General features: G+C 41.6%; 1 protein-coding gene across 1 annotated transcript in view; it reads right to left on the minus strand.

Annotated features, from left to right (window-relative positions):
* Positions 1–13,827, minus strand: part of LOC124613835 — a 347,299-nt gene that overhangs the window by 115,067 nt on the left and 218,405 nt on the right. The window contains exon 11 of the mRNA XM_047142557.1: positions 9,617–10,031. Within this exon, the coding sequence (XP_046998513.1) occupies positions 9,617–10,031 (415 nt within the window). The remainder of the gene's footprint in view (positions 1–9,616; positions 10,032–13,827) is intronic.

Here is a 13,827-nt window from a genome sequence, read left to right on the forward strand (position 1 = left end):
ACTATCAGTTTCTCACTAAAACATATGGCAGAAGTTTCCATGAATATACTTCAGCAATTTTTTTGAATTACTAAGAAAAAACCAATTTTTGTACCAAAATTTTGTAAAACCAGTTAGATTAAATAATCCTTGTTGTTAAGCTACAAAACAACAAGATGATGATGATGTTTTTTTGGGGGGAGCGTTTAACTGCACGGTCATCAGCGCTCGTCCAATGTCCCAGTTGTTACACAGTCCATTGGCAATAAGATGACAGCACTATATTGATTATATATAATAATGAAGCTGTATCAAGTTTCAAGATAATATTATAATTTTCAAAAGGAATAGAAATTAAAACAGAAACAATTACAAAGCCACCATCTACTGCCAGTTGCGTGTGGAAAATTCTGGAGTTCAACATTTATGTTATCAGGCTAAAGATTTTATAGAACATAAATGAAGTGCAAGTGTATTTACAGAAAAATTGAGATGATTGTTACTCTTCAACTAATAACTATATAAATAATTTTGTAGCCATCAAGGGTGTTGGCTGGGCACTCCTGCCAACACTAGAAGCATTTCTGCAGTAAGCGTTCCCTTCGTCATTTGCACCGAGTGTATACTGTGTAAATAACGAGGTATCTGCACGTGGGAAATTATTCGATCGTTGTCAGTCATACGGGAATGTGCTACTTTCTGGTGTCAGTGTTTTCATGTCCGCTTTTTCCTCGGATGGCGTTAGTAATGGTCGATATTATTGTGTTTCAGTAGAATGATATACTGCGTAGAACTGATGAAACTGTGTAAAAGCGAACTGATTTGGATTAAGAATTTATCTGGAAAGCCCATGTTTCGTTCTCCATATTCTGTTCTGTGTCCCATTCACTATGTTACAGAAAGCAGCATGGCAAGTGTACGAGATTATTCTACACTTTTAAGGGGAGCAAATATCTTTTCGCAAATGGGATCAAACAGTAGAAATCATCTCTGAACTGAATACGATAGGAAACATTAATTATTTGAAGAACTAATTTCTTGTGCATGAAAACATTGATCACAATATTCTGTTTCGTTAAATGACAGTAGGATTATTTACCATCATGGTTCCTGACTCCTTTCCGTGATTGTTAAAGTGTTACAACATTGTATTTCAGTTTAGGCAAACTGAGAAGTGGACCCATAGAATGAAGAGTATGGACAGTACATTCTTCATTGCATTCTAGCAGTTCCCCCAAATAGTTTTCAGGCCATTGTAAAAGGCTGTGGTGTCTAAAAATCGCACAAGACTTACCAAACACTTCAACTCAAATTAGAGAATAAACACCTTATTTAACCTGCAGACCCACAGTTATTATAACATTATTTAAGAATTTAAAAATAGGTTACCTTTATGTACTGACAATGGCGAAGTGCTGTACATTATGTTTACTATGAATATGATATGATGGTGGCTTCTGATAATGTTGGTAGGTATTGGGATGTACAAAGTGTTAGAGAGGATATGACATGGACAGACATGCAGTATGTCTATATAGGAAGAAACAAATAGGTAGTCTGTAGGTGTTGAGAGATAAGTGGAATGCAGTTGGGCAAGAATAAGTTGGGTTGGAGCTTTCATTTAGGATGGGTAGGGTGGGTTATTGTTGGAAGGAAGTGTAAGACTCACCTCAGATGATGTTGCCCGCAGCTGGCAACGAAACGTCAGGGAGAAGTATTTCTACTATTGGGCCACGGCCTCTTAACCCGGAAGTTTTAATTACTGAAGACACTTGCCGTGAAAGCCTACACGCTATGATTGGGAAGTGTAAGAGTTCACGGATAAATTCATTGTCTGCTAGGGGAACCAGAATGATGATATGCTAAGAATGGATGTGGAATGGTTTGAGATGGAGGAAAGATGGGAGTCATTGACTGAGGCACTTCAACTGGCCATATTGCACTACCGCTGCACCATTTGGTGTTAGTTAAATAGAACAGGAACTTCGATAAGTTAAACAAACTTTGATATATGGTTGAAGGCAAAAAGGATTTAGTTGTGGGGATATGTGATGGTTATATTGAGATGGGACACAGAGAGGGCCGCTATGGAGACCTCATGTAGAATGTAGGGACTTTTGGAAGCATGAGTTGTTTGGAGAACTATGCTAAAAAATCGGAATATACCTTCAGTTGTAGGAGTTGGGTAGAGACAGTGGATGGAGTAGATTGGGTATAAAGTAGATTGGTTATCAACTGGGTGTGGGGAGACACTAACTTCAGGGTTCTTTGGTGAGGATTTAGTCTTGCATTTATGGTTAAGTGTTATGAGGCTTATTGCATGTGTTAAATGTACATAATTTTTTATGTTAGGACAATATTTGTGGAGACGGTGGGATTTGCAGTGTGGGCATGTGCATGACTTTTTTCATTTGCTTGTATGGCAATCGTTCTACTGGAGACAGCACAGGCAGCAGGCGGTGTGGAGCCTCGAATGGGTCGACAGTATGGTGTAGGAAGTAAATGAAGACCCCATTTTTTCTTGGATGGTCAATGATGGCAGTGGATTCCGTGAAAAGATGGACTAGAAATATGAGTCCATGGTCTTTGTGGGTGGCAGTTTGGCTGTACTGCTAATGTACGGTGCATAATGTTAACTCAATGACTTTCAATGCAAAGTTAACTCACTGTGTCTATGTGGTTGGAGTCCTTGAAAGGTCTCTTTTTTTTAATTTATCCATCATTTACATTTCCCCTACTGGAGGTAGGCTGGCAGCAGCCAAGTTGCCATACTCCAGCCAATGCAGTATATTATTATGAACATGATATGACATGGGTTACTGATAATTGTGGGTAGGTACTGGGATATGGGCGGTATTACAGAGAATATTACTTGGAAAATGATGTGGAGATGTTTATGTGAGGCAGGTGGCAGCACCTGCAGCGGAGGGTATATAAAACGTGTTGCAGGAAACAGTGCAGTCATTGTTGTAATGTGGAAATGGAGGGATTTATCATATGTCCAAAAGGACATGATCATTGCCTTTTGAGCCAAGGATGGAAGCATTTACGAAATGGCTAAGTTTGTAAACTGTTCCCATGCTGCTTTGGTTAAAGTATACCATGTACGACAATATGGCTCTATCCAAAACTGGCGCCGAGGCAAATGTGGTGCACCACATTGGAAGGCAAGTTAGTGATGGCTGCAGAGATGAGTGTGCACGAACAGATGTGCAGCTACTGAGCAACAGACCACCCTCATGAGCCAAGAGGCTACCAACATTGTCTCCTAAACGACTGTTCAGCGAACGTTGCTGGGAATGGGCTTCCACACCAGAAACCTGGTTCATACACCAATAGTTACAGCTGTTCATAGGCGATGAAGGCTGGAATTTGCACGCCAGCACCATGAATGGACATCCACTGAGTGGCGACAGGTGACACTTTCAAATGAATCAGGTTTTATTCTCCATTGGACACCTTTGAAAATGTTTGAAAGCAAACGCCCTATACGTGTTATGGTCTGGGATATAGTCACGTGGTTTCCCTTGTGAGATCTCGTCATTCTGGAGGGGACAATGGATCAGCACAAGTATGCATCTATTCTTGAGTACCATGTAACCCCTACATGCAGTTTGTTTTTTCTTGGCACAATGATATCTACCAGCAGGACAATGCACCATGTCACACAGCTCAAAGTGTATGTGAATTGTTCAAGGAGCACCAGGATGAATTTACCGTACTCCCCTGGCCTTCGAACTCCCCAGATTTACACCCATACAACGTCGATTGGGCTGTTCGCGCGCCATGGCGCCTCAATCGAGAAACCTAGCTCAAATGACCACGGCACTGGAGTCAGCATGCCTCCACATTGTTGTCGGTACCTACCAGAATCTCACTGACACTCTTCGTGCTCGTCTTGCTGTGATCCGTGCTGCAAAAGATGCTTACTAAGGCTTTTGACAGGTGTTCACTTTAATGTGACTGGACACTGCACAATCCAGCACAATCATAGCTTCATATCTATGGATTGTACATTGAAGGTGCTCGAAACAACATCGGCCGGCCGGTGTGGCCGTGCGGTTCTAGGCGCCTCAGTCTGGAACCACGTGACCGCTACGGTCGCAGGTTCGAATCCTGCCTCGGGCATGGATGTGTGTGATGTCCTTAGGTTAGTTAGGTTTAAGTAGTTCTAAGTTCTATGGAACTGATGACCACAGATGTTAAGTCCCATAGTGCTCAGAGCCAAAACAAGATCAGAGCATTAATTTGCATGTGCACATCTGAAAATAGAGGCCACAGTTGTAAATGTGTTATATTCTAATGATGTAAATAAGCTGCTACGTGATTTTAAAAAGGTGTCATATATTTCTCTTATGAGTGATGTATCTAATCATAAACAGATTTTTTCCCTGCCACTGCTAGATATTTTGATTATAGAACTGGTGTAAGAGTAAGAGTATTACAATTCATCGCATGGAGAAACGTCTACTACTGTGACTGTATTAACAGACTGCATCACTGAAGATGGTCCAGAAAAAAATTGTTTGACTTTGTGCTTATAATACTAACTGCAATTTTGGAGGTGTTGAAAGAAAAGGGCAGAACCATGTTTTTACCTAACTAAATGTACGTCTACATCTGCACCTACGTGATTACTTTGCTATTCACAATGAAGTGCCTGGGAGAGGGTTCAATGAACCACCTCCGAGCTGTCTCTCTACCGTTCTACAAATGGAACTTGGCCATGGAATGATACGGGGTTGCATGTGCTACCCATACATTGTATAACACACATAAAGCAGCTACTGGAATTGATATTTCGCCTGTAGATGTACGCAAAATGCTAGTTTCGCAAATGTTTCTGTATTTCAAATCATACACTGTGAGAGTTAAAACTCTGAAGGTCTTTTGCAACTTAGTGAAAACAAATTTTGCAATGAATTTGGATTATCCTCAATGGTTAATACTATTTCCTGCTGTTGTACAATCCATCAGAATGATTCATCCGCTAAAATTTTACTTTCAGTTTCAAAAGAAATGTCCGTTGTTCCCTCATAACTACTATGGTTGTCCAGGTTTTCACTGCTTCTTGAAATATTGAAACCTGGCTGAGAACAAAGTATAAACAGTCACTCTGTTTCAAGTGATTGATTGTATTAGTAAGCTAAAATCTACCTCGGAGTCCAAAATTAAACTCCAGTTTCTTCCCTCAAGTGTTGAAACAATTGTTGAAAAGCTTGAAACAGAGCAAGATCTGCTTTCAGCAGAGGTAAAAGATTTTGTACCACTACATTATTTTTGTATGAAACTGTTGTAGTCAACTTAAAAAATGATGGAATGAAGAAAGTTTCCAGAACTTGAAGCCCTACAGTTGAATTACCTTAAATCAAATGCCTTTATGGAATGCAAGTTAAAGTATTTCTCTAGTAATCAAAACTATACCAGGTGTTGTCTGCATAAAATGAAATGTATGGTGAATATGCCTGTGTCAAATAGTTTGTAAGCACTGAAAAAATCAGTAAATGGACTGCTTATAACACTTTGCTAACTCAAAGATGGGTTGGAATGATTTCTCATTTCAGCCAGAATCATGTGTCATTCTCACGATTACTCAAGTTAGTGGAGATAATGTTCCGCCTTTTCTGTTTCTGATTCTGCTACTGAATGGGTATATTCGACATGAATAATATATCTACCAGTGGCAAAACAAATCTTGCTGTAGAAGATACGAAAGCAATGATAGAGACTAGAGTGATTTATGATGAAACTTGTGTTGAATTTTACCATATTGTGCTGAAGACTAGAGGCATGCTGAAGAAAATTGACAGCACTAATAAATACAGTTGGTCTGCTTGCACTCCTCGTCTTGGAAATTACTAATAAAGTATAAGAAATTAATATGCTTTTTGCAACATATTAAAGTTGTATTTTATATTTTTTATATTTAAGATCTCTTGGATTTTTTGGTAGCGCCATAATTTATAATGTGTCCCAAATTTGGGTCTAGAACACACAAGGTGCCAACAGATTATCTTTACCATTTGAGACTTAATAACTTCAAAACTGCACTATTAATAAATGGTTTTTGACATTTGATAACTGATAAAGTTGTTTTTAGCAATCGAAAAATTGAACTTCAAACTTGATAAAATGTGGACGCAACAGCAAGAAGAGTAATGGGCGGCTTGCTTCATACAGATGAAACCCGATACCCGAGTACATCGGAACTTTCGAAAGTGGTATGGAAGGCAGGCAGCCACCATCGTAACCAAATATTCCGGTTACCTTTTTCAGGCTCCAACGTGGTCAAGGTACGACAGGTGTCTGCAAGGAGTTCAACGAAATCGGTGCGTACGGCCAGAGAGTTGGAAATGAAACGATCAATATCCATAATTTTGATTTGCAGCTCCTTGTATTGGCCGTGTTTGCAGTTAAAATTGTTGGATGTGAGGTCCGCCAGTTATGCAAAACACCGTTTCATTCGGCATCACTGTGCACTCATCAGTGGCTTTTCGTTTTTATTTATTCTGCAATGTGAATATTTTTGTTAAATGATAATAAAATTATGTGCGTCTTTAGTTCAAACAACAGATCGTTTCTTTTTGTAAATACCTTTACATTTGGTGTGCATGAATTTTCTGGACCACTTGTGTGTTAATTACTACAGGTAGCTTATGCTACCCATATGGTAGACAAGTTAAATCAAACAATATGCAAACAATTCAAAAATGAACGTACCACACACACACACACAAATCCTCACCCAGCACAAGACAACACAAAACACAAACAATGACCACACACAAGACACAACAGAGCGACAACACACACACAAAACGAAATTGCACTTACTCACCTACAATAACAGGATTGTTCACAGAATAGGCAACATCTTAAAGAAACAGGGACTCCAAATAGGATACAGGACAGAGAACAAAACACAGAAAAAGATCAGAATATAAGAAACACCCATGGATAAATTTAACAGATCAGGAATATATGAACTCAGATGCAGCGCTTGCCAGTCGGTGTACATAGGACAAACATGCATAAACTTCAAAGCAAAGTGACCATTGAGGAAAACTTCCATATACAGAAGGTAATAGCAGAAGGAAAACAGGTCTTAAACGAATACACTACACTCTGCAAGTGCACACTATTTAACACATTAAAGGAAATTTACAAGTAAAAACAGCAAAACAGATAGTCTACACGCACACGCACACACACACACGCACACGAAAAAAAGATACACTAAAATCTGCAAAGACAAACCATTTACACATAACAGGAATACCATACAAAAGACAACACACACAGCTAAGAAGCGCACAGAAAACACACACACAAGCACACGCGCGCGCACACATACACACACACACACACACACACACACACACACACACACACACGAAAAAAATACACTAAAATCTGCAAAGACGCACCATTTACACACAAATAGGAATACCATATAAAAGACAACACACACAGCTAAGAAGCACACAGAAAACACACACACACACAAAGATAAAATGGAAACAAAATTCAAATTTGGTACCGAACTCTGTGGTGAATAAATGAACGCTGACTGGGCTAGGACACACAACATACCACAATCACACTGTGTTTTGATGAGGTGGAAAGTGTTTTAATACGTTATTTGTGGAAAATAATTGTTATAGTTACGTGTGCATCACAACAGCTCAGCATGATGCGGAGAATGGAAGTGTTTGCCACACGAAAACGTAAGTAAAAACGAATATAGGCGCGAAAACATGCGAAAAACTAAATTACATTCTAGAAGATAGGTTAACTCTGAGCAAAAACCTTTCTCATCAACATCTTTTGGTTGCAGATGACAAGCTACCTGTGGTAATTAACACACAAGTGATCCAGAAAATTCATGCACGCCAAATGTAAAGGTATTTACAAAAAGAAACGATCTGTTGTTTGAACTAAAGATGCACATAATTTTACAATCATTTGACAAAAATGTCCACATTGCAGAATAAATAAAAACGAAAACCCACTGATGATGGCACAGTGGTGCCGAAACATGTTTGGGTACTGAGAAGAAACGGTGTTTTTCATAACTGGCGTACCTCACATCCAACAACGATCAATACTGTACCGTGCTTTGCAAGAGAGGTTATAGCTACAACCCTAAAAGGTGCAGCTGCTTCAGGCATTAAAGCCTGCGAACAAACCTCAGCGCTAACAGCTTGCAGTGGTTAAAGTATACCATGTATGGCAAAATGGGGCTATCTAAAACTGGCGCCAAGGTAAATGTGGTGCACCACGGGCCACAGCTGACAGAGGTGAATGATGGCTGCAGAGATGTGTACAGGCGAGTAGACATGCAGCTGTTGAGCAATTGACCACCCAGACGAGCCAAGAACCTACTAGCAGGGTCGCCTCAAAAACTGTTCAGAGAACGTTGCTGCATATGGGCCTCCACAGCGGGCACCTGGTTCATAACCCTTGCTAGGCAAGACTGACACAAACAATGACTTTTTGGAAAAGATTTGTTTCTCCAATGAGGCAACGTTTCATATATCTGGCAAACTGATTCATTACAATGCTCTTGTATGTTGTTCACAGCAACCTTATGTTACAAGTGAAGAAAAAAAATTGGAAATTTGTGGTAAGGTCTTATGGGACCAAAGTGCTAAGGTCATTGGTCCCTAAGCTGACACACTACTTAATCTAACTTACGCTAAGGACAATACACACACCCATGCCCGAGGGAGGACTCGAACATCCGACAGGGGGAGCCACGTGGACTGTGACAAGGCGCCTTAGACCGATCGGCTACCCCGAGCACCCAAGTGAAGACCCAAGGTCAATATTTGGTGTGGGCTGATGTACAGTTGAGTCACTGATCCATTTTCATCGAGTCTGCCATCAGAGGCGGTGTTTACCTGGAAATGCTGCAAGAGTTCGCTGCTTCACAACTGGAATACCTGAAACTTGACGTCATATTCCACCAGAATGGGGTGCCACCTCACCTGTCCCTAAATGTCTGTCAGTTTATAGCTCAAAAGTTTCCATATAGATGGACTGGAAGAGATGGTCCAGTTCAATGGACGCCACGATTCTCTGACCTCACGCCACTAGACTTCTACCTGTGTGGTTTTGTAGAGAATCTGGTGTACCAGACCGAGGTTAGACACCTACAGGACTTTAAGACACGCATTTGCAATACATCTGAATAAGTCACCGTGAAGATCTTGATTCATACTTTGAGAGAAATGGAATTGCAAGTACACATTAACCGTGCCACTAAGGTTGCACACATTGTTATGTGTGATTGAGGAAACAAAACTTTATGAGTTACCTTGTCACATTTGAAAACCATTTGTTAATATCGAGTATAGTTTTAAAGGTACTAATTTTGAACTGTGAAGATAATTTACGGACACCCTGAATGTTATTTGTAGGGAGTGATAATGCTTGGTAGTGGAAGTGCGTGCTACATTGGTTTAGGTAAGGATGCGACGAATAAGGATTTTATGTGTGTGGATGATAGTCATGGGATTTAATTCTTATGAAAGCTGTGATGTTGCGGGGAGGAAATAAATGTAAGGAAAAATCACTACAAGGAAAGAACTAAATGGTCGTTGCTAGCAAGATGGAAAGCTTTAACATTTCTGACCTGGGGAAGGTGAGCGTTCGCGCCGGTGCTCTCGAGGAATAGCGTGAAAAACTTGTGCTGCTCCCTGGCGGAGAAGCCGCGCAGCTGGAAGGCGAGAACGCGCGCAGCCTCCTCGATCGGCCGGCAGGTGGCAGGGCGGGTGCTGGCCCACACCTTGCACACGCGCGTCTTGTCCAGCAGCGCCCGCAGCGCCGCCGCGCCCTTCTCCAGCTTGTCGAACTGCTCCTCGTAGTGTGAGATCTCGTCGAATCCGTCGAGCACCACGACCGCTTCCCCAGTGACGTCCAGGCAGAAATCGAAAATGGCGCCGTCCAGACCGTCGTTGGCGGCGTCGTCAATTTTGGCTGCCAACTTCAGCAACTTCTTCACACTTCCAGCGTCCAGGAAAGGGCTCTCGAGCAGCTCGCGACTGTACCTACGGACAGGAGCAGGCAGAGTCGCTAGCTGTTACCCCCTCATAGGTGTGGGTCCTTCATCCCCCCTCCCCATCTGCCGCCGTGTCACCTGTATAGTGCTGTTATAAGTGAGTGTTCAGTGCTGTGCATCCCCTGTCAGTGTTGCAAACAGCCGCCATACTGTCTCTAGTTGTGTTTTTTATCCGGTGCGAACAGAAAACAGACTGTTGCTGTGTTTTTTTATTGTGCCTGCCTACTTTCTTCATCCGCATCATCACCGCAGTGTTTATATATTTTAAATTACACAACTTATCGCCATTTTACAGTTTTTTACAATGTCGCCATTCTATCGCCTGTTTTTCTTGTTTGTTTCTGCTCTCATTACGTTTTTTAACTTTTCTGTAGGCTGTAGAGCAGCATATTACGCTGCTGCCAGCCCGCCCCCCCTCTCTGGGGGGGGGGGGGGGAGGGAACTGAAATCCAATAAAGAAGAAGAAAAAACCTAGCTGTTACTTCGCAGTTCCACGTACCACCTGTAGCAAATGGTTTTTGATACCAACAGAATATTGCTAAGTCAGTCCCTATTCACAGGAGATGACCGATGGGGATCATCAATGATCGGCGAGCCACCTTAAGGAGTCTTGTGGAGGGTGATCATGGTACAGCACCACTATCATTTTCCCTCTTCTCTTTTCTGCTCGCGAATGGGAATGGTGTATGGAAAGAGAGAGAGAGGGAGAGAGAGAGAGAGAGAGAGAGAAAGAGAGAGAGAGACAGAGAGAGAGAGAGAGAGAGAGAGAGAGAGAGAGAGAGCGAGAGAGAGAGAGGTGGGAGGAAGCAATATATTGCCAATTCTTCTTCGGATATACATTCTCAGAATTTCAACCTCTCTTGTAGCGACTGCTGTGGGAGTTTGCCAAGTATTTCCGTAATGCTCCCACACTTTCTAAATGATCCTGCGACATTATGAGCTGCTCTTTGTTGGATCTTTGTGACATGGCAGTGTGGAAAAGAGCTCCAAGGTAAGTCGTTTTGGTCAGAGCAAGCAGCCACTCTGATGTTTGATGGGAACCTGGTGTGTGTGGCTCATCAGTGTGGTGGCTGTGGCAAGACCCAAGTGCTTGTGGCAAATTTCCCAGCATCCAGATGAAAAATCACGAACGTCTTAGTAAATAGGAAGTAAATACCCAAATTATCCATTAGTTACAGGTAGAGACTTTAATTTAGCATCCATTGACTGGGAAATTTACACGTTTATCACAGGGGGCAGAAGCAAAGATTCGTGTTAAGCTGTCCTAGGAGCGCTCTCAACATACAACCTTGAGCAATTGGTTAGAAAACCAACTCGAGATGGGAACATATTAGATATCTTGGCAGCAGACAGACCTGATCTTTTTGAGGAAGTTAATCTAGAAGAAGATGTTAACGACCATAATGTCGTTGTGGCTTCTATGTCAGTGGAGGTTGCAAAAAAAAAAAAAAAAAAAAAAAAAAAAAAAAAAAAAAAAAAAAAAAAAAAAAACAGCATAGGATTTTCTTGTTCATTAATGAATATCTCCATAGTCAGCTCCAAGCATTCACCGCAGGACACAAAGATATTGAGCATCTTTGGCCGGAATTTAAAGGTATTGTCCACCATGCGCTAGAGAAGTATGTGCCTAGCAAAAGTATAGGGGAGGGAAAGGATCCACCTTGGTACAACAAACATATTAGGAAGTTGCTGAGAAAGCAGAGAATTTTGCACAGTCGTTTTACACGTAGTCAGTGCTCCACTGACAAACAGAAATTATGCGAAATGAAAGCAGCTGTCAGAAGGACAATGAGAGGTTCTTTTAACGAATTTGAAAGGAATATTTTATCTGCAGATTCTAAAAAAACCCCAAAAATTTTGGTTGTTCGTAAAATCTATGAACGCTACAAATAATTCAATACCTTCTCTTGCTGACAGTACAGCTAATGTAACTGATGATGATAAACAGAAGGCTGAAATTCTAAACCTAGCTTTCAAAAACTCATTTGTGATAGAGGACTGCAGCACCATTCCCCCTTTCAATTATCGAACAAACGAAAGGACGGCTGACATAGTGTTTAGTGTATCTGGGATTGTAAAACAGTGAAGATCCTTAGACGCCAGAAAGGCATCTGGCCCAGACGGTATCTCTGTAAGATTTTATGTTGACTATGCTACAAATATAGTACCATTCTTATCCGTCATCTATCAGAGATCACTGGAACGGTGGAAAGTTCCACGGGACTGGAAGAAGGCCCAGGTCATAGCAATCTATAAAAAGGGTAGAAAATCGGATGCACATAATTACCAGCCAATTTCACTGACATCGATTTGTTGTAGAATCGTGGAGCATATTTTGTGTTCAGACATAATGACCTTTCTAGACTCTGAGAAGCTCATCTGCAGAAACCAGCACTGTTTTAGGAAACAGCGGTCATGCGAGACACAGCTGGCCCTCTTCGTGCATGATTTACAACAGGCTATAGATACCGGCTCCCAGGTTGATGCCATATTTCTCGACTTTAGAAAGGCGTTCGACTCAGTTCCGCACTGTCGCTTGCTACAAAAAGTGCGCGCTTATGGTCTATCGAATGACATATGCGGTTGGATAGAAAGTTTTCTAACAGACAGGGAGCAGTATGTCATCCTGAAGGGGATAACTTCAACAGAAACAAGCGTAACTTCAGGTGTGCTCCAGGGCAGCGTAATAGGTCCTCTGCTTTTTACGATTTACATAAACGATCTGGTTGATGGTATTGACAGCGGCGTTAGACTGTTTGCCGATGATGCTGCAGTCTACAGGAACGTAGTATCACAAGAAAGTTGTGAACAAATCAATGAGAATTTGCAGAAAATAAATGCGTGGTGTAATGACTGGCGGTTATCTCTCAATATTGGCATGTGTAACCTACTGCGTATAACAAGGCGAACATCCCCATTAATGTACGAGTACAAAATAAATGCCCGGTCTTTGAAAGCGGTAACATCCATCAAGTATCCGGGTGTGACTATTCGAAATGATCTCAAATGGAATGATCAGATTACACATGTAACGGGTAAGGCGAACTCTAGATTGTGGTTTATTGGTAGAATCCTGAAGCGATGCAGTCCTTCAGCGAAGGAAATAGCTTACAATACGTTAGTTCGTCCAGTCTTGGAGTATTGTTCGTCTGTGTGGGACCCTTACCAGTTGGGTCTGATTCAAGAGATTGAGAAGGTCCAAAGAAGAGCGCCAAGATTCGTGACTGGTACATTTAGCCATCGAGAGAGCGTTACAAATCAGATAAAAGTTTGAAGTGGGGCACACTTGCAGACAGACGGTGCGCTAAACAGAAGGGGCTGCTCACTAAGTTCCGAAATTCAATCTTCACCCAGGATGTAGAGCATATATTATTACTACGAACTTTCAAATCGCGTAATGATCATCATTCAAAGATAAGGGAAATTAGAGATCGTACTGAGGCGTTCAGACAGTCGTTTTTCCCTCGCGCGATCCGCGAGTGGAACAGAGGAGGGGGGAAATATGACTTTGGCGCGAATTGTGCCCTCCGCCACACACCGCTTGATGGCTATCGGAGTATATATGTAGATGTAGATGTAGAACGTCGTTAACAGTTAGCAGTAGGATGCACAGTCGTACACATTTACATGCGTTATATATTGACCATAGAACTGAAGCATTTAATTAGTTAATGAGTGGAGAAGGAATCTGCAACGACGTTATACAACCTCAGCCTCCCAGCCTAATAGCTCCGAATACTTTCGAGTAGTTGCGAACCTCCCTGCTGAGTCACTGGGGATTTCTT

Source organism: Schistocerca americana, chromosome 4 (genome assembly GCF_021461395.2).
Source record: "Schistocerca americana isolate TAMUIC-IGC-003095 chromosome 4, iqSchAmer2.1, whole genome shotgun sequence".
Taxonomy (NCBI): domain Eukaryota; kingdom Metazoa; phylum Arthropoda; class Insecta; order Orthoptera; family Acrididae; genus Schistocerca; species Schistocerca americana.